Below are 22215 nucleotides of genomic sequence, written 5' to 3'. Positions count from 1 at the left end.
GGTCTGATATCAAACGTGTCGGTTTACCAGTAATAGACGCTAAAACAATTTAATGTAAATAAATATTTACATTAAATTCCCAACATCAGCTAACGGAAATACACGCATTATGTCTAGGAGAAGCTAAGGGTTAGCTTCAGCGCTACTTCCCGCCAGTCTTGGTTGAACAAATCCTGGGTTTGTTGCAGTGAAACGCCGGCGGCGGCTTTAATGTCGCTGAAGCTTTTCCAGCGGATGAACGGGGCAGTGACTTCATCGCACCTCGGAGAGCTTTTCAGCGAGAAGATAAAGTCAACCTCATCATAAAACACAATCTGCTAAATGGGCCCAGAAGATTAGCCGGCGCAATGCGGTCACCCGCTCATAAAGAACCTGGTGGAACGACCGCGCGGCAGGAAGCAGTTGTTTCCGAGTGTCGTTCCGACGCCGTTAAATGTGATCGTTGTGACGGCGTCACTTTAGCGATGCACTGTTCATTTGCGATGCACTGTTCATTTTTTCTTGTTTTTTTGGAATTTTGGTTCCTCCCACCCCACCAGACGGCGCTACCTCGGCCGAACTACATTTCAAGCCGTCGTTTCCGGGGGACACAATTAGCAGGTGGACGGAAAAGTTCGGTAAAGTGTTCATTGTTAAGTTTAAGAGCCCGACACGACAAGACCGACCTCCCATGTTCGTATATCGCCGATTTGTTGTTCGGCGCTAATGCTAGCAGGGCTAATGCTAGCGGCGCTAATATGACTACGAGTGTATGTCTGTATTTCAATCAGGTGTTTCTAAAGATTTAATTTCATGTGTGTATAATTAAGTCGTGTGGTGTTGACGGTAGGTTTAAGCATAGATATAAAACATTAGACGCCTCAGCGGCGCCGCCTGTGACGCGCCGACAGCGCCGCCATCTGAGGAGGTCGGCCGCCTCAGGCTAAATTCAGGATTTAAGCAAAGTGGAAGACGAAGCAGTAGCGCCGCGGTGGGACCCTGCTCGGGGGGGGGGGGGGGATCCATTGTAACAATAGCAGGCTGCAGGCTCGCTGCCAGATTGCCATGGTATCTGTAGAGCTCCCCCCCCCCGGCCCACAACCCCCCCCCCCCCCCCCCCATCCTGCCTCCTAAGCTGAATGACAGGTGGCAGAAACCTGATCACTCTGGGTTTCCTGCGTCTGAAGCGGGCTCGCTGCCCACCCCAGGCTTCGGTGGGTGAAGGAGGGCGGGGTGGGGAAGTGGGGGGGGGTGGGGGGATTGACAATGGACACAGGCTTGGGGGCCAAATGGTGGGGGGGAGGTAATGGAGTTTTTGTCCAAGGAACTGGCATGGGGGTCCAGGGCTCAAACGGGAAACAGGGATGACAGACTCCCCCCAATAGTTGTCCACAATAGCAGGGCAAGTGGCTGCTGTCAACAGTGAACCCCCCCCACTACCCCCCCACCTCCACTCCCTCACCCATTGCAGAACCCCCCCTTTCAGCTTATAACGTGCATGTGGAAACCCCATCGCTCGGTTTGCCGGCATGATTTGGCTCGAGCAGCTCAGACTGATGTGACCCCCCCCCTCCTCTTCATCCCCCACCCTGCCCCCCCACCCCGAAGATGACGTCCTCATTAGACATGAAGAAGTCGTCTCCGGAGCATCAGAGCGTCTCACTGCGAAATTACAAATCCAGAGAATAACATCTCCCCGAGCCCGCCGTCCGCCGCTCTTCACAAAAACAAGCTTTATTTGTGTAACGATCTCTACGTGGGGCCGGATGGTGGGGGGGTTTAGTGGGGAGGGGGGGGGGGGGGGGGGGGTCTCCAACCAGGAGGAGATTTAATTAGGGAAATCTCATTAAGTCTAACAAAATTAAGCGTAAAACAAAATCTGGGTTGAGGTTCTGGGAGTGTGTGTGGGGGGGGCCGGGGGGTAAAGGGGGGGGTGAGGGGGGGAAATGGCTGTGCGATTAGTCCGAGTAGGAAGAGACAAACGGCTCAGCGTGGACCGGATCGCAGTCGACCACCGTGGTGTGGAGAGACCCCCCCCCCCCCCCCCCCCCCCATTGTAACCAGAACACAGCGTTGGAGTCCTCGGATCGTTCTCAGGTAGAAGCAGCCACTGAATCTATATATATATATATATATATATATATATATATATATATATATATATATATATATATATATATATATATATATATATATATATATATAAACTTTAAGATTCGAGCAGAAAAGATCTGATCTGACAGGAGAGACGGAGGACGAGTCAAAGTCAGCAGCAGCTGGCCAGAGGAAGACGCTGGCGTCAAATTACACAAATGACATGTCCATGTTGTGGACAATGGATTTTGGGGGCACAACTGCTAATTAAAGAGGGTTTTTTTTATTTCTAGTCGAAGGTCATAGCACAGCATAGCATAGCCTAGCCTAGCCTAGCCTAGCCTAGCATAGCGAGACATTTCAGATATGACGGAAACCCTTTGGGGACTATTTGACGGGCGATAACGTAGAAACGCTCCGACGGCGCTCTCCGCCTGGTTTCGCGAAGCGACTGGCGGTTTTACGGCGCTAGCTGACCAGCCCCGCGAGCTCGCGGCGCGCGACTGACTGGTAAAGTCGCCGCAGCAACACGGAGACCCGCTTGTAAGCGCTTGAAGTGAGTAAAAGTGGTTTACTCATCACGGAGTGACAAAATGTTTGTTCTGGTGTCAGGCGTTTCTAAAGGAGATATTTCACTTCCCGTCATCGGCGACGCCGCAGCCGCGGCGACGCGAACACGTAATTATCTCGTCTGAGCGAAGCCGCGGAGGGAACAAAGCCTCCTCCTGCACCAATTAGTTAGTGTCCAAACGGCAGAAAACCTCCACAGAGGAAGCTGCCGAGCTAAACGCTGCTGCTTCTGCTGGATGACATGAAGAAACGCGTTAAGTTTGTGTTTTACAAAGAAAAAAACTGAATTAAAACATAAAAACGTGTGGTGGAGGAGCGGTCGTCCTGCTCAACACAATCAAACTGCAGCATTTTAGCATAAATACCAACAATATCAACGAGGAGGAAACGAGTTCCAGACTCGTCTCAATTTAAATTCTTACATATTTAAATCGGGGAGGAAAAAGAAAATCTTTCATTCATTCTGGCTGATTAATTGGATGGAATCCTGTTTTTTTACCATGTTTGCGCTCGCGGCTCCAGGTTTAACAAACAGAACCAGGTTCCTTCACGACCTTCAGCCAACGTCTCTGGACGCTTCTGACCCGCTGCTGAAGCTCGTCTCTGATTGGACGCTTCGTTTCACTGGTTCCTGGAAGGTTTTCGAACTTTGTGGATCTTTTAAAGACTCTACAACAGTGACTCTACAACAGTAACTCTACTATAGTAGCTCTACAACAGTGACTCTACAACAGTGACTCTACAACAGTGACTCTACAACAGTGACTCTACAACAGTGACTCTACAACAGTAACTCTACTATAGTAGCTCTACAACAGTGACTCTACAACAGTGACTCTACAACAGTAACTCTACAACAGTAACTCTACTATAGTAGCTCTACAACAGTGACTCTACAACAGTGACTCTACAACAGTAACTCTACAACAGTGACTCTACAACAGTGACTCTACAACAGTAACTCTACAACAGTGACTCTACAACAGTGACTCTACAACAGTGACTCTACAACAGTAACTCTACTATAGTAGCTCTACAACAGTGACTCTACAACAGTGACTCTACAATAGTAACTCTACAAAAGAAACAGTGACTTGATCAGTGATTTTAATCTGATTTGTAAATAGTAATGCGTTAGATTACTCATTCTGAAGAAAGTGGTTCTATGAGTGCAACGTGTTTATTAAGCAATTAACTACTAAGTAACTAAGTAACTCAGTAACTAAGTAACGTGTTACCAGGATCTCGTTGACGACGTGTCGTCACCCAGAGTGATTCATGTGTTCACAAACTGAAACCAGCACGAGGCACGTGATGGGAAGAGGAAGAGACAGAGGAAGAGGAAGAGGAAGGGGAAGGGGAAGGGGAAGAGGAAGAGGAAGAGGAAGAGGAAGGGGAAGAGGAAGAGGAAGAGGACTCACAGTTAGCTCGCCCACAGCAGCGCCCCGACTTCCTGCAGACGCCTGTCGACAGAAAAACAACGATTAGAGCCGCGAGGCTTCATCAGTCGTAAAACACAACTTCAATCAACAGAGAGAGAGAGAGAGAGAGAGAGAGAGAGAGATGGATAGAGAGATAGAGAGAAAGAAATGTATTAATCCATATGGGTTCTTTCCACAGCTGAACGACACTCGGTACCTGGAATCACGACCGACTTCTGTACTTCTGTGTGTTTATGTGGCAATAAATGAAAAGTTGTTCAATAATAAAATAAACATTTTTATTTTTCTATATCTAAACTTCAACATTTACGTGAAAACAGATTCCGAGTGCTCCGACTCTACGGTTCTCGGTCGAACCGGTGGAATTCAGCCGGTACCCAGAAAACAAGCAATCAGCTGATCGCGTTTCTTACGACAGAATTCAGACGCACGTTTTCCAAAATGGACGACGGCGCCAGAGAAGTGAGTCTATTGGACATCATCTGTGAGAATCGATCGGTAGAGACGCCGTCAAAATAAAAGCCCCCCCCGAGAAGTTTTTGACACTGGGAGTCACACGGAGAGGTCAAAGGTCAAACCAAACACAGACAGCCGAGGCGCCGGAGCTTCAGGGATTCATACAAACGGAGGTTTGAACGTCTGATGATGAAGATGAGCTTCATGTATTTACTTTAATCAATTCTCCGCAAGCAAAGTGAGCTGATTAAAAAGTGAGGAGACGGGACGAGCCGCTCATCAAACAGCCGCCGCGCCGCCACGCCGTCATGCCGTCACGCCGTCGCGCCGCACATGCGAAAGATTTAAGTTCAATGGAGCGTCGTGGACACCTGATCTGGGAACAGTGGGAGTCTGGAGACCTCACAGCACGGAGCACAACCTCCACATATCTGGAGGAGGAGGAGGAGCAGGAGGAGGAAGAGGAAGAAGAGGAGGAGGAGGAGGAAGAGGAAGACGAGGAGCAAGACGAGGAGGAAGAGGTAGAGGAGGAGGAAGAGGAGAAGGAAGAGGAAGACAAGGGAGGAGGAAGACGAGGACAAGGAAGGAGGAGGAAGACGAGGAAGAGGAAGAGGAAGAGAAAGAGGAGGAGGAAGAGGAAGAGGAGAAGGAAGAGGAGGAGGAGGAGGAAGAGGAGGAGGAGGAGGAAGAGGAAGACGAGGAGCAAGACGAGGAGGAAGAGGTAGAGGAGGAGGAAGAGGAGAAGGAAGAGGAAGACAAGGGAGGAGGAAGACGAGGACAAGGAAGGAGGAGGAAGACGAGGAAGAGGAGGAGGAAGAGAAAGAGGAGGAGGAAGAGGAAGAGGAGAAGGAAGAGGAGGAGGAGGAGGAAGAGGAGGAGGAAGAAGAGGAGGAAGAGGAAGAGGAAGAGGAGGAGGAGGAGGAGGAGGTTCACGGTGCCCTAAATCATTTTAACTCATTAATACAAAAGAAAATCAACTTCCCCCTAAATATCAGTCGTACATTTCTCTAACTCCTGCATCGTCATGATTTCAGTTAAAAACAAATCTTGCAGGAAATAAAACGACCAGCGAAGACAAACAAACAAATCCACACCAACATCCTCATCCTCATCTTCATCTTCATCTTCAGCCGGATTAAAAACCGACGGCTGGTCGTGGACCTGGTGAAGAAGGAACCTGGTTCCAGTCACAAACAGACAAACTTCTTCAGTTTAAATGTCACAAGACACGGAAACTCCTTCCAGACGGCGGGGGAATCGAACCGGGGCTCCTCCTCCTCCTCCTCCTCCTCCTCCTCCTCCTCCTCCTGCTCTTTTCTCAATGCAGCAGCAGGAGAAGACAAAGTCAACATGTTGAAAAGTGCAGCACCATGTCGGTGGGGAGGGAGCTCGGCGTTTCCACCGGCCGTTAACGAAACTACCAGCGCTCTGCGGGATCCGGCCAATCAGGCGGCGGCGGGCGGTCCCGGCGGGCCGGAGGAGATTTGGCTGAGAGCATCTCTTAGGTTTCCTTCAGCCACAAAGAAAACATTTTAGCTGGAGTGTAATCCTTCCCCGAGCCCCTCCTAAGCTCCAGGGTCCTGCCCCCCCTCCTCACTCGCCCCCCCCTCACTCTCTCTCTCTCTCTTCATGACCCCTCAGGGAGCGTCGCTGACCTTCGTCCTGCAGACGGGAGCCGGAGCGGCGAGCGGCTCCACCCGGGGGGCCGGAGGTCTAATCACCGCGTCCCGGCCTCAGAGGAAACATCAGCATTCCTGAAGCTTCTGTCGAGAAACCGACTCCTCGGGTAGAAACCGACTCCTCGGGTAGAATCTGGCTCTTTGGGTAGAAACCGACTCCTCAGGTAGAAACCAACTCCTCGGGTAGAATCTGGCTCCTCGGGTAGAAACCGACTCCTCGGGTAGAATCTGGCTCTTTGGGTAGAAACCAACTCCTCAGGTAGAATCTGGCTCTTTAGGTAGAATCTGGTTCTTCAGGTAGAATCTGGCTCTTCAGGTAGAATCTGGTTCTTCAGGTAGAATCTGGTTCTTCAGGTAGAATCTGGCTCTTTAGGTAGAATCTGGTTCTTCAGGTAGAATCTGGCTCTTTAGGTAGAATCTGGTTCTTCAGGTAGAATCTGGCTCTTTGGGTAGAAACCGACTCCTCAGGTAGAAACCGACTCCTCGGGTAGAATCTGGCTCCTCGGGTAGAAACCGACTCCTCGGGTAGAATCTGGCTCTTTGGGTAGAAACCAACTCCTCAGGTAGAATCTGGCTCTTTAGGTAGAATCTGGTTCTTCAGGTAGAATCTGGCTCTTTAGGTAGAATCTGGTTCTTCAGGTAGAATCTGGCTCTTTGGGTAGAAACCGACTCCTCGGGTAGAATCCGACTCTTCAGGTAGAATCTGGCTCTTTGGGTAGAATCCGACTCTTCGGGTAGAATCCGGCTCTTCAGGTAGAAACCGACTCCTCGGGTAGAATCCGGCTCCTCGGGTAGAATCTGGCTCTTTGGGTAGAAACCAACTCCTCAGGTAGAATCTGGCTCTTTAGGTAGAATCTGGTTCTTCAGGTAGAATCTGGCTCTTTGGGTAGAAACCGACTCCTCAGGTAGAAACCGACTCCTCGGGTAGAATCTGGCTCCTCGGGTAGAAACCGACTCCTCGGGTAGAATCTGGCTCTTTGGGTAGAAACCAACTCCTCAGGTAGAATCTGGCTCTTTAGGTAGAATCTGGTTCTTCAGGTAGAATCTGGCTCTTTAGGTAGAATCTGGTTCTTCAGGTAGAATCTGGCTCTTTGGGTAGAAACCGACTCCTCGGGTAGAATCCGACTCTTCAGGTAGAATCTGGCTCTTTGGGTAGAATCCGACTCTTCGGGTAGAATCCGGCTCTTCAGGTAGAAACCGACTCCTCGGGTAGAATCCGGCTCCTCGGGTAGAATCTGGCTCTTTGGGTAGAAACCAACTCCTCAGGTAGAATCTGGCTCTTTAGGTAGAATCTGGTTCTTCGGGTAGAATCTGGCTCTTTGGGTAGAAACCGACTCCTCGGGTAGAATCCGACTCTTCAGGTAGAATCTGGCTCTTTGGGTAGAAACCAACTCCTCAGGTAGAATCTGGCTCTTTAGGTAGAATCTGGTTCTTCAGGTAGAATCTGGCTCTTTGGGTAGAAACCGACTCCTCGGGTAGAATCCGACTCTTCAGGTAGAATCTGGCTCTTTGGGTAGAATCCGACTCTTCGGGTAGAATCCGGCTCTTCAGGTAGAAACCGACTCCTCGGGTAGAATCCGGCTCCTCGGGTAGAATCTGGCTCTTTGGGTAGAATCTCGCTCTTTGGGTAGAATCCGACTCCTCAGGTAGAATCTGTCTCTTTGAGTAGAATCCGACTCTTCGGGTAGAAACCGACTCTTCGGGTAGAAACCGACTCTTCGGGTAGAAACCGACTCTTCGGGTAGAAACCGACTCTTCAGGTAGAAACCGACTCCTGGGTCTCCGGGGCTCTTCGGGTCCAAACAGTCACTCGAGGACAAAGCGTCACGGTGGCCTGGTTGTAGGTCAAACGTCAACCGATCCACTGAAATGAGGCTAATCAAGACTCTTTATTTACTTTTATTTACTTTCCGAGGAGGTGAGCTCAGAGGACACCCCCGTCCTGAAGTCTTCAGGATGGACATTTTGGCAAAGACCAGGAGAGACTTATATAAAACGAGGCTGGGCCTCGGTTCCCTCGTTCATCATAGCAGGAGGAGTTGCGGCGCGGCGCGGCGCGGCGCGGCTCCCCGGACTAGCTGTACTGCTGGTGAAATGATTGTTTTTCTTGTGTACGACATTCGCTCACATCTATAATGGGACTCGCTCCGATGCGTCGGGGCGAACCCCGCGAGACGCCACCGCCGCCTCATTCGCTTCCTGCGTTTCGCCGCTCGCTCTTCACCGCGGCAGCAGGTCGGAGGAGGAGGAGGAGGAGGAGGGAGAACGCGGGGAAACCGTTGAATATTCGCCTCTTCTACCCGGAACTTTTCCCCACGCCGGTGTGGAATGTGTGCAGAGGGGCGGCGGGGGAAACGCAGGCCAGATGGACGTCTCCACGGCGGCGAAATCCTCCCGCGCCGCGTGGAGCCGGAGTTCTGGGGGTCAAGGTGTGAAGGGAAGGACCGGAGGACCCGTTTCCCACAAACCCTCTGCAGCTCCAGACCCCCCCCCCCCCCCCCCCCCCCCCCCCCCCAGCTGTTCCAGGGCTTCCATAACAACAGCTGCGCTGAGGTTTAGTGCTTGGCGTTGCCATGACAACAGCAGGATCAATTGGCATGCACAGACTCTCGGTGCTAATAGCCAAAGTGACATTATGCCATCATTCCTTTTTCAGTAAAACACAAGACAGGTTTTTTTTTTTGTTTTTTTTGTTTTACTGCGCCAAGATTCAGGGACATAAAAAGGAAAAGGAGGGAAACAATTCATGTTGCAGGAGTGAATCGTGAACCCGGAACTTTCTGACGAAGCCCCCGGCGCCTCCAGGATCTGAACAATGGGAGCTAAACGGGTCGACGAGCCGCAGACCAGGATGTACAACAATCTGGGATATTCCTGCTCCCCTCACAAACAGGATGTGGGGTCACTAGGACACCTTTACAGTGCCAGGTGTGTGTGTGTGTGTGGGGGGGGGGGGGGGGGGGGGGGGGGGGGTCGGGGGATTTACCTCCAACTGGATGTGTTCAAGAGACACTCATGACGTCTCGTGTTTTTACATCAATTCGTTAATGTTTTGTACATTTATTCAGTTTAACGTCACAACGGCCTGCTTCCCTTTGATCACTGAAGCTTTAGAGGCTCCAGGAAGTCCTGCAGGGACAATGCTAAATGCTATCTGCTAACATCCATAGTACCGCAGGGACAATGCTAGATGCTAACCGCTAACCTCCAGAGTCCCGCAGGGACAATGCTAGATGCTAACCGCTAACCTCCATAGTCCCGCAGGGACAATGCTAGATGCTAACCGCTAACCTCCAGAGTCCCGCAGGGACAATGCTAGATGCTAACCGCTAACCTCCAGAGTCCCGCAGGGACAATGCTAGATGCTAACCGCTAACCACCTGGGCATCAATTCAGATTTCTAAAATCGACTCGGTTCGACTCACCGGGGCTCAAAACGATTCACTGGTGGACTGGGTTGAGGACCTTTTCAGTCCCAGAACCGACAGAACCGTTCCTTCTGGACTTTAAGCCGCCCGATGTTCTACATCCCCGCAGAACTCCGGGACTCGGAACCTGATCTCCGGTTCAGCCTTGTGGCCTCGGCAGCTCTGCACGTCTCGCATCTAATCCCCTTCAAAGACTTTAAATCCACACACTCCTTCCACCGGATCCGCCAGGGAAACACAGAGACCCGGCTTTTGTTTTTTTTGACGTACGACAGGAAGACGAGCTAAACTCGCGGCCGGCGTAGCAGATAAACCTCCTCCACCCTCTGAGGCTGAACGCCGGCCGGCTTCTCCCACCGGAGGCACCGAACCGAAGCCGGCCGGCGTTCAACCGGCAACCAGCGGCTGATGCGAGGAAGCCACGGCTAAAAATACGGCGGCGGCGGTGAGTCAGGATGAAGCGGGCGAACAGAAAGAGCCCCGTCTCGCCTCCTCCGGTCTGGGCTCCCCTCGCTCCGCGAGGAAGAGGGTGAATTCCGCCGTTTAATGAATGAATGAATCCGCCAAAAGGCCGGCGGACCGGCGGGATGAAAGGAGAGATTAGCCAAAGGGAGAAAGACTGAAAGAGAATAAAGGTGCAGGAACATCAAAGTGTTTAGTGGCGGAATTCAGAGTGTCAAAGGAGTTGTCACGAACATTGACGTTGGAAGAGTTTGTTTGTTTGTTTGTTTGTTCGAACCAGAATCATCCAAACATCCGTCCAACTGACCGGCACCGGTACAATATTCTCTTCTAATCGGCGCCGTTACGCTGAACATGACTCGTTTTGACTCGTTCACGTTCGATACGAAACTCTTTGTCCACGTGGTGCTGCAGCACCAACACAAGCCACCGGGGGGCAGCGCTGAGCTGGGCTGGTTACAACTGGGAGAAGTCAGACCAGCAAATGCATGAAGGACTGAAGTATGGCGTTTAGAAGAACCAGAACCAGAACAACTAGAACTACCAGAACAACCAGAACCAGAACTAGAACAACTGGAACTAGAACAACTAGAACTACCAGAACCAGAACAACTAGAACTACCAGAACGAGAAGCGGTAGAACAAGAACTACCAGAACCAGAACAACTAGAACTACCAGAACGAGAAGCGGTAGAACAAGAACTACCAGAACCAGAACAACAAGAACTAAAACTGGAACTACCAGAACCAGAACAACCAGAACCAGTCCAGGGAAATCACGAACAGTTCAATGAACACGACCTGTTCTGACCTCTGACCTGGAGCAGAGTGGTAAGACAATATCTGTCACGAACACACACACACACACACACACACACACACACACACACACACACACACACACACACACACACACACACACACACACACACACACACACACGTGTGGCATTTGTATACAATGCACTTGTTTTCTATATTTGCAGGAACATTTATACAAGAAAAAGTATTTTCTACCTCATTTATCTACTTATAGTTTCCTTAACTTTGTGGTCAGATCATATATGGTCAATAGGAGGCGTGTCATTACCATATATGGTCAATAGGAGGCGTGTCATTACCATATATGCTCAATAGGAGGCGTGTCATTACCATATATGCTCAATAAGTCTGTCATTACCATATATGGTTAATTGGAGATGTGTAGCATTCCTGTTAGCTCAGATGCTAAATGCCGCATTAGCGTCCTGTTAGCGCTTATGCTAACAGTTGTATGTGAAGCAGTGGAAGAACATCTGTGACATCCCGTAACGTGCAGCGCGTCTTTAGCTGTAAGAGCGGGGCATTAAAGGATTTGCCCCGGGGGATCTGGACTCTGTGAACCACCCCCCCCCCCCCCCCCACCCCGAGATCTTTTCTTTGAAGCTAAATAAACAAATGTGCCACTCAGGCAGAGCGATCGCCTTTCACTGCCCCGTCTGCCCCACACTGACACCGCCGCAATGCCCGCGCCGTGCCAGCAGGGGGGGGGTTTGGGTGAGGGGGGGGGGGGGTATTTACCCCACAGCTGTCTGTGAAACTCTGTCAGCTTCAATCCGTCACCACGACACCGCCTTCACTTTTAACCTTTGATTTGAAATCTGGACTTTTATTTTGGAAACAGAGCGTGGCTGTGGACTTTCCTTCATAAACAAGTTTTTAGAATTTATTTTTAATTTTTCCACAGGAACTTTCATCTGGAACACCTGAAGTGATGCAGTACTTCCTCCTGGAGGCAGTACTTCCTGCAGGACGCAGTACTTCCTCCAGGATGCAGTACTTCCTCCAGGATGCAGTACTTCCTCCAGGACTCGGTACTTCCTACAGGATGCAGTACTTCCTCCAGGAGGCAGTACTTCCTCCTGGAGGCGGTACTTCCTCCAGGATGCAGTACTTCCTCCTGGAGGCGGTACTTCCTCCAGGATGCAGTACTTCCTCCTGGAGGCGGTACTTCCTCCATGATGCAGAACTTCCTCCATGATGCAGTACTTCCTGCAGGACGCAATACTTCCTCCAGGACTCAGTACTTCCTCCAGGAGGCAGTACTTCCTCCATGATGCAGTACTTCCTGCAGGACGCAGTACTTCCTCCAGGACTCAGTACTTCCTCCAGGACGCAGTACTTCCTGCAGGACGCAGTACTTCCTGCAGGACGCAGTACTTCCTGCAGGACGCAGTACTTCCTCCAGGATGCAGTACTTCCTGCAGGACTCAGTACTTCCTGCAGGACGCCTCCAGGATGCAGTACTTCCTGCAGGAGGCAGTACTTCGAGGATGCAGTACTTCCTGCAGGATGCAGTACTTCCTCCAGGACTCAGTACTTCCTGCGTCCGAGGCGGCGGCGGCCATTAAAAGCGTGGCGGTGGCGTTCAGAGGCGGTTTGTGACCCCGAGGGCGAGGATCTTCCTCGGGCGCTTCAGGAAGGTGTCAAACTGTTGTTTTGTGTTTCTTCCTCGTCGCAGAGGCAAAAAAGAGCAAAGCTCTTTATCGTGGCACGAATCCTCACATGCTAATTACCCCCACACACAGTTTGACTTCATTTATTATGCATGAAATAATCTAATATGATGACTGTGATGATTATGCACGCGCAGATAAGATAAAAGAGTAGTAACCAATTATGGTGCCGGAGTTGGGAAAAGTAATTATTCTTTGTAGTGGTGAGAGGTGGGTGTGGAGAAAAAAGGAGGGCAAGAGAAAGAAGAGAGCGAAGAAGAAGAAACGGAAAAAGGAAGAAGAGGAAAAAGAGGAAAAAGAAGAAAAAAAGTCAAAATAAAAGCCATTGTTTATTAAAAATGACACCTAAAACCTGCAAATTAGATATTAAAGTGGCGAGGTAGGCTAGGTTTTTCCAAATAAAATCCCCCAACTCCTTCATAATAAAAGTCCTTTATGAAAACCTTCAAAATATTTACTTGATCAATATTTGAAAAGGGCCAGAGTGTGACGTCCCGGACAAAACTTTTATATTTTTACTGATTTGATGTCTTTTCTACTTCAGATACATTATTTATTTATTTGTTTGTTTGTTTATTATAACGCACTTTGTGATCTTCATGTGTAAAATGTGCCACATAGAAACATTCTCTTTACTCATCTCGTGAATTAAACACATTCAGGTCCAACAACGTCAATTTTACTTTGAAAGCTTTTGCATTTTTTTTTATTATGATTTTATGTTTTTTTAAAAAAGAAGAAGCTGTTTGTTTCCCTGACGACGTCGGAGAAGCGGAGCGTCGTGGAAACCAGCTGAAGGCCTCGTCCTCTCTGGTTACGGTCGGCGAGCTGCGAGGACATTATCAGGAGACGAGGATTTGAAAAGCAGAGGGGGGTAAAACCCTCCGACTGCCCCGTCCAACTGCCCCGTCCAACTGCCCCGCCCGTCCGCAGACACTGGGAACGACGGTTTTACGACGGTTCCACTAAAACGACTTCCAGCTGAACGTTACAAACTTTGTCGACGTCCAGAAGTTGCACGGACAAAGAACTGATCCACATCAAAGAACTGACCCACATCAAAGAACTGATCCACTTCAAAGAACTGATCCACTTCAAAGTACGCGTCTCGTCCAGGACGCGGGATTGAGACGGCGTTTCCAGTCCGACGCGACTCGGCGTGGAAAAACCATGAAGACACATAAAAGAGGAGCCGATCGACTGCGAGGCTCCGAATAAACTCCTGAACAAAAGATCTCCTCGGAATAAAGTCGGATTGTGAACTTTAATCTGGTGAAAACTGATCTGAATTTAAAGAATGAAGTCAAGTTAGTAGAATTAGCGGAGCTGTTGCTGCTAATCTAATACTGCTAAGCTAACATTGCTACACTAATGATGCTATGCTACTTCTGCTAAGCTAATGCCATTATGCTAACATTGCTATGATAATGTTGCTATGATAATACTGCTATGCTAATGCTGCAAAGCTAACACTGCTATGCTAACACTGCTAAGATAATGCTGCTACACTAATGATGCTATGCTAGTTCTGCTACACTAATGCTGCTAGCAGTCACACATCGTTCATGCTGGGAGAAATTGAGTTTTTTTTATAACCAAACTTTAGATTATTCAGGTGAAAATCCAAGACGACAATCAGCAGCAGAATTTGTTGTATAAAAATGGTAGTCGTTTTAGTTTTTTTGTTTGTTGGAGCCATTTTTCCGTCATTTTCAATCACTTTTTAACTGTTTTAGGTTTTTAACATTAGTTCCAATTCTTTATCTATAATAAAGATTTTGGCCTCTTTAATCTGAACCAATTTTAACCAATTTAACAAGATTTTTTAAGCATTTAAAAAAAAATGTAATTCCTATTCTGTGAATTTTGGATTGAAAGTTTGTTCTTTCACATAACAGTTGCTCCTATTTTTTTTTTTTTCTAATGTTTTTGTTTTGTGCAGTTGGAGCCGACGGCGTATCGCACGTCTTTAAAAAGCTTGTTTCGTGGAGACGTGGCGCAGGATGAAATGGCGATAAATGTGCGATATCTTGGACTAGCGTGTGGAATATGTGCTGTGTTTTTGGCTCGTCTCTCTGAAATGTTGCGAAAGAAAGCGAGTCTCCGTCACTGTTTGAAGAGCTTTTATGAAACGCTGTCACACATGTAGCCTTCCTGTGGAAAATTAAACGCAGTCCGGCTCGTGCCGTCATAAAATCATGGCACTATTACTGCGGGGGGGAGGGGGGGGGGGGGGTGGCGAGGGGGGGGTGGACTGCATAAAGGAAGTCATTTGTGACTAATAAGCGCGATCGCTAAAAAGCATTACGGCAAATTATTCTGTCCTTGCCGCGATGCAACGATTTACAGCAACGAGCTGCAGCTTGACTGAGACTCCCGGATGGCGAGTCGTCAGTCTGGAGCAGCAGGGCGAAGAGGCAAGAAAGAGGAGGGGGGGGGGGGGGGGGGGATAAAGGGTAAGAAGAAACAGAAAAGAAGAGAAAAAGAAAGAAGAAAAAGAGCAAAGAGACACAAAATATATGAAAACTGAAGAAAATAAAGGGTAAAAAGAGAAAAAAGAAACAAAAAAATATGAAAATTAAAGAAAATAAAGGGTAAAAAGAGAAAAAAGAAAAAAAATGGTAAAAAGGAAAGATGAACAAAAAATAAGAAGAAAGAAAGAAAATAAAGGGTAAAAGGAGAAAAAAAGAGAAAAAAGAAAAAGAAAGAAAAAAAGAAACAAAATATATCAAAACTAAAGAAAATAAAGGGTAAAAAGAGAAAAAAGAAACAAAAAATAATTTTTAAAAAGGGTAAAAGGAGAAAAAAGAAAAAGAAATGGTAAAAAGAGAAAAAGAAACAAAAAATAAGAAAAAGAAAGAAAATAAAAGGCAAAAGGAGAAAAATAAACAAAAAAAAGAAATATAAAGAAGATAAAGGGTAAAAAGAGAAACAATAAGGAAAAGAAAAGGTAAAAAGGAAACAGGCTGAAGTCTGCAGCAGGAGGAGGAGGAGAAAGAGCAGGAGAAGGAGCAGGAGCAGGAGGAGGAGCAGGAGGAGCAGGAGGAGGAGCAGGAGAAGGAGCAGGAGAAGGAGCAGGAGCAGGAGAAGGAGCAGGAGAAAGAGCAGGAGAAGGAGCAGGAGCAGGAGAAGGAGGAGGAGCAGGAGCAGGAGCAGGAGGAGCAGGAGAAGGAGAAGGAGGAGGAGGAGGAGGAGCAGGAGCAGGAGCAGGAGCAGGAGCAGGAGAAAGAGCAGGAGAAAGAGCAGGAGCAGGTGCAGGAGAAGGAGGAGAAGGAGGAGGAGCAGGAGAAGGAGGAGGAGCAGGAGAAGGAGGAGGAGGAGCAGGAGCAGGAGGAGGAGCAGGAGAAGGAGGAGGAGGAGGAGCAGGAGGAGCAGGAGGAGCAGGAGAAGGAGGAGGAGGCCCGAGCCGCGGCGTGGAGAGGAAAGGCCGTCCTTGGCTTCACGGCCGCCCGGAGAGCAGGAGGAGCTGCTCTCCACTCTGGAGGACGCCGGAACACGAGGCGCTGAAAAGCCGTTTGGAGGTCACAACTTCCCCGGTTCTATTCAGAGAGCCGCTTCACTTCAACGAGCCGCGGCGCCCAGAGTCACAGAACCCAAAGAAGAAGGAAAGGAAGAAAAAAAAAAAAAAAAAAAAAAAAAAAAACCCTCAGGATGATCCAGCTTGAAAACTCACACCGACACGGGTCAGATTAACATGTTTAATCTGGATTCATAACAGAATATTAGAAAATATGTCTGCGTACGTGTCATCTTTCTATGGACACACGCACACACACACACACACACACACACACACACACTCAGCTGTTAGCAAGACTCTCAAATATAATAAATTCAGGATTTAGCGGCAGCTTCATATTTCTGGGTGTGAAGCTGGACTCATTTATTGGGATTATCTACATTCCAGCAGAGATAAGACGGCGAGCACAAAGAGCTGCAGCGTCTCGTTAGAGCTCCGCGCACGCAGAATATATAATAAGCTGTTGCTAATTTCATTGTGTGCTTGATCCTTGAATAATCACCGGCGACGTCTAAAAATAAGGTCTTTTAATTGTTTTTTTTTTTAATTCGTGGAGGAGAAGAGGTTTGGTTTTGCAGAGCATCTTTAAAAAGCGTCTCAGCTTCGGTAAACAAGTGGAGCTCCGGACTTTTTCCACTGCAGCTCCTCCGCGGCGGCGGCGGCGGAGGCTCGGGGAATGTTTCCCCGCCGGGGTTCACTTCCTCCGTCCCGCTGGAGGAACGATGCTAAAGTCATCAGCTAATGAGCCTCTTCGCTATAGTGTAGCCTCTACGCTATATTGTAGCCTCTACGCTATAGTGTAGCCTCTACGCTATAGTGTAGCCTCTACGCTATATTGTAGCCTCTTCGCTATCGTGTAGCCTCTTTGCTATAGTGTAGCCTCTACGCTATAGTGTAGCCTCGACGCTATATTGTAGCCTCGACGCTATATTGTAGCCTCGACGCTACGCCGCGGCCTCCAACACTCACATGGATCAACTCCTAACTATGTCAAACCACAGCCGACACCAACCACAGCCGATACCAACCACGTCGTACCACAGCCGATACCAACCACGTCGTACCACAGCCGACACCAACCACAGCCGATACCAACCACGTCGTACCACAGCCGATACCAACCACGTCGTACCACAGCCGATACCAACCACGCCGTACCACAGCCGATACCAACCACGTCGTACCACAGCCGACACCAACCACAGCCGATACCAACCACGTCGTACCACAGCCGATACCAACCGCGTCGTACCACAGCCGATACCAACCGCGTCGTACCACAGCCGATACCAACCGCGTCGTACCACAGCCGATACCAACCGCGTCGTACCACAGCCGATACCAACCGCGTCGTACCACAGCCGATACCAACCGCGTCGTACCACAGCCGATACCAACCACAGCCGATACCAACCGCGTCGTACCACAGCCGATACCAACCGCGTCGTACCACAGCCGATACCAACCGCGTCGTACCACAGCCGATACCAACCGCGTCGTACCACAGCCGATACCAACCGCGTCGTACCACAGCCGATACCAACCGCGTCGTACCACAGCCGATACCAACCGCGTCGTACCACAGCCTATACCAACCGCGTCGTACCACAGCCGATACCAACCACGTCGTACCACAGCCGATACCAACCGCGTCGTACCACAGCCGATACCAACCGCGTCGTACCACAGCCGATACCAACCGCGTCGTACCACAGCCTATACCAACCGCGTCGTACCGCAGCCTATACCAACCACGTTGTACCACAACCGATACCAACCGCGTCGTACCACAGCCGATACCAACCACGTTGTACCACAACCGATACCAACCAAAGCCGATACCAACAATTCACCACAGGCCCCCATGTGGTGACAGGAAGGACATTTCCAATCATTAATTAAATGTCGGCTCTGAGACACACCGAGGACGACAGTATTTTCACCGTCACGTCAGTAAGGAGGCCTGGAGGGGAAACTTTACCATGAATTTATATCAAATGTGCTTATATATATATATATATATATATATATACACACACACACACATCGTAAACAAAAAAATTACAGCAAATAATTTAAAATGAGAGAAAAAAGACTAATGATCATGATTCAGTCCAAAACTATTGGATTAACAGGCTGAATTCATTTATTCTGAAAAAGTAGCAACAATGGAATGTTTGTTTGTTCAACCGATGTCCTGCAGCCAGTTTTCACCTCTCACACACACACACACACACACACACACACACACACACACACACACACACACACACACACACACACACACACACACACACACACACACACACACACACACACACACACACACACACACACACACACACACACACGAGGAAGTCCTTTCAAACCTAAAGCACTTTTCATTCCACCGTCCATGACTGACTGTATCAATAAAGTTGAATTGAATTATTCATATTACTTATGAATAAATGTTTTTATTTCTTTCTGATACTGAGAATTTTTAATTCAATTTAATTTGAAACTTGACTGAAACTCTCGACTAATTTGCATAATAATTATGCAATAAATGTAAATTTTTCCTAAAAAGGAAACTGATTGGTTGTTGAAGTGACAAATTAAATTAAATTATAGAAACATTTTAACAAAAATATCTATTTAATTATTAAATTATATTTATTGCAGATATGGTTCCATATAAAACAAAATTTACAAATACATAAAGAAGAAAACGTAAAATAAATATAAAATATACTAAACTGAATATCAATTTTTAATTACATTTTTTTCATTAATGAAACTTATTTAATCCAATATTACAAATGTGAGCATAAATAATCCCGTCGGGTAAATTTCTCACCGGTCCTCTGGAAACAAGCGTTACTTTATTTATTTTTTTTACAGCCTGTATTTTATTAAATCTTCATTTGGAAGAAAAGTCGTTTCCATTTGTTCGACGTTCAAACTATTTAAATTCTTAGTTTGAGACAAAACAACGTGGAAGAAACAGAAGTTAGAGGACGAACCAGCAGATTTAACAAACGTTTCGCTGCGTCGATGGAAAACTTTCTCTCAGTTCGTCGGGAAACGCAGGAAAACGTCACGTCGCTTTGTTTTTCCAGGGAATTCAGAAACACGCAGGAGGAGCGTCAACACTGATCTCACTGATTTCACTGATCTCACTGATTTCACTGATCTCACTGATTTCAGGCCTCGAAAGGAGAGAAAACCTGAGAATAAGAATCAGACAAGCTGCTGAACGAGTCTGGAGGAAGAGAGGAAGAGAAGAAGAGAGGAAGAGAGGAGGTGAAGAAGTGAGGAAGTGAGGGAGAGAAGAAGAGAGGAAGAGAGGAAGTGAGGAGGTGAAGAACTGAGGAAGAGAGGAAGTAATGAAGTGAAGGAGAGGAAGAGAGGAAGGAAGGAAGGAAGTGAGAAAGAGATGAAGAGAGGAAGTGAGGAAGAGAGGAAGAGAGGAGGTGAGGAACTGAGGAAGAGAGGAAGAGAGGAAGTGAAGCATCATCAACACAGGAAGAAGAGAAAATCTCCTCAGTTTCAAGCCGAGTTTCTCTGCTGCTTCCTGCATTTAGAACCCTGGAATCACTTGATCATTGGGGACGCTGGGGGGACACTGGGGGACGCTGGAGGGACGCTGGGGGGAACACTGGAGGGACACTGGGGGGACACTGGGGGGGGGACGCTGGGGGGACACTGGGGGACGCTGGAGGGACGCTGGGGGGAACACTGGAGGGACACTGGGGGGGGACGCTGGGGGGACGCTGCGGGACACTGGGGGGGGACGTTGGAGGGACACTGGGGGACGCTGGAGGGACGCTGGGGGGAACACTGGAGGGACACTGGGGGGGACGCTGGGGGGACGCTGGGGGGAACACTGGAGGGACACTGGGGGGGACGCTCTGGTCCTCAAGTAGCGTCTCAGCAGGACGAAACTGGAACGACTTCCTGTTCTGATGAGGACCACAAGGTGAACCCCCCGTCCAACCAGCCCCCCACTGTCCCCTCTGTCCACCAAGTCCAACCAGTATCCCATTGTCCAACCAGTCCCCCACTGTCCACCAAGTCCAACCAGTACCCCACTGTCCCCTCTGTCCCCCAAGTCCAACCAGTATCCCATTGTCCAACCAGTCCCCCAAGTCCAACCAGTCCCCCACTGTCCACCAAGTCCAACCAGTACCCCACTGTCCCCTCTGTCCCCCAAGTCCAACCAGTATCCCATTGTCCAACCAGTCCCCCAAGTCCAACCAGTCCCCCACTGTCCACCAAGTCCAACCAGTCCCCCAAGTCCAACCAGTCCCCCACTGTCCACCAAGTCCAACCAGCACCCCACTGTCCACCAAGTCCAACCAGCACCCCACTGTCCACCAAGTCCAACCAGCCCCCCATAGTCCCCCAGGAACCCGCCACCCCAGCGTCTCCAGACCAAAGAGTAGCGGAGGAACGACTGGGTGAGAAACAGGAAGTGGTACAAAGAGGACCAGTGTTCAGGCTGAACCGGGATTTTAATGTGAAGAACCGGAATTCATTTCATGAAGCGGCTTCATTTATTTAAATACATGGAAGAATTTCACATCGGCTTTCAATAAGAACTGTTTTATTTTCCTATGGAAGCATTAACACAGCATTAACACAACACTAGGCATTAATACAGCATTAAGCATTAACAGCCCAGTTATTTTCTATATTCTCGAGGAAATAAACACAAACTTCGGTTCTCCGCCAGCAGAACAAGTTCAACCAAAGCTTTTTTCCGCTCGGTAAGTTCAGCCCGGAGGAAAAATCAACCGGAACCCCGAAACAGCGAATCGCCACGAGCTTTTAATGCGTCAAATATAAAAGAAAAAGAACCACAAAAAAAAAAAAAAGCATTAAAACGCGTCATTTGGAGACGCGGCGCGTTCAGGTGCGCGAAGAATCACATGAAAAGCATCGATCTCGCTTTTTTTTTTATTCCACAAAACATCCGCATACACACATTAAAATATCCACACACGCTGAGATATTCGCGCACGCGCGCACACACACACACACACACACACACACACCGAGCGTCCTCGTGCACATGGCCAAACATTTCTCATCAAATCCAAAAACCGCCGCACGAAGCAGGAGAAAAGAGAAAAAAAAAAAAATCCTGCGAGTCCTGCACAAAAAAAAAAATGCATCTGCTGCTCTTTCTTTCCTTCTCTCCTTCCTTCCCTCCCTCCTCCTCCTCCTCCTCTTCCTCCCTCCCTCCTCTCTCTCTCTCTCTCCCTCTCTCTCTCTCTCTCTCTGGCCTGCCAGGATGAATAATGTCCTGCCTTTTGTAATGAAGGGGGGGTAAAGGGGAAAGGCCGCTGCGGCTGCCGCCGCCGCTGCTGCGGCTGCTCCATGCACTGACACTGAAAATGAATGACAGCTTACCTGCATGCCAATCTTCATCAGACTGACACAGGGCTGACAGCACAGCCTATACTCCTCCACACAGGGCCTGACGTCACGGGAGGAGGCCCCTCCCACCGCGTCTTCATCCTCCTCCTCCTCCTCCTCCTCCTCCTCTTCCTCCCTCCGCTTCTTCAGCGGGCTGCTGATGCCTTCCAGTGTCCGTGGGAAAAACGGCAATGACGTGGTTAGGGGGGGGGGGCGGGGGGGGGGGGCAGTGTGTGTGTGTGTGTGTGTGTGTGTGTGTGTGTGTGTGTGTGTGTGTGTGTGTGTGTGTGTGTGTGTGTGTGTGTGTGTCGGCGCGAGGCAAAAAGTTCTGATGAAATATATTGTTTTTAAACTCGTTCAAATAAACTATATTATATATATTGTATTTTTATTTTGAGAAATACAAGAATAAACAAATGTAAGTCTCCACAATAAATATGGAGGAACAATGTTAAACTAACATATATATATAAATACATTTTAAATAAATAAATAAATACATACATTAATTAATTAATTAATTAATTAATTTGCGTTTTTTTTTTAACAAGGCTATAAATATTGTCCAAAAAACAACTAACAATGAACAGAATACAGAGGGAAAAACGAGAAAATAATCTAAATCATTAGAAAATAATAAAAGAAGAAGAAGAAAGAAGTTTTTTTAAACAAACAAATGTCAGAAAAA

At 48.4% G+C, this 22215-nt stretch overlaps 1 protein-coding gene across 2 annotated transcripts in view; it reads right to left on the bottom strand.

The window, feature by feature from the left end:
- pknox2 (pbx/knotted 1 homeobox 2) overlaps positions 1 to 21646 on the bottom strand; it is a 78596-nt gene extending 56950 nt beyond the window's left edge. The window contains exons 1-2 of one of the 2 annotated variants that reach the window (XM_080508317.1): positions 21522 to 21646; positions 4065 to 4106 (exon numbers count right to left, since the gene is read on the bottom strand). In XM_080508317.1, the coding sequence (XP_080364443.1) occupies positions 4065 to 4106; positions 21522 to 21539 (60 nt within the window). In that variant the 5' untranslated portion in view covers positions 21540 to 21646. The remainder of the gene's footprint in view (positions 1 to 4064; positions 4107 to 21521) is intronic. The other variant, XM_080508314.1, reaches the window with a different exon arrangement.
- Between the last annotated feature and the right edge of the window lie 569 nt (positions 21647 to 22215).

The sequence above is a fragment of the Blennius ocellaris genome, assembly GCF_963422515.1.
Source record: "Blennius ocellaris genome assembly, chromosome: 14".
NCBI classification, from domain to species: domain Eukaryota; kingdom Metazoa; phylum Chordata; class Actinopteri; order Blenniiformes; family Blenniidae; genus Blennius; species Blennius ocellaris.
The sequence above is the reverse complement of the archived record's forward strand: the minus strand, read 5'-3'. Positions and strand labels throughout refer to the sequence as shown.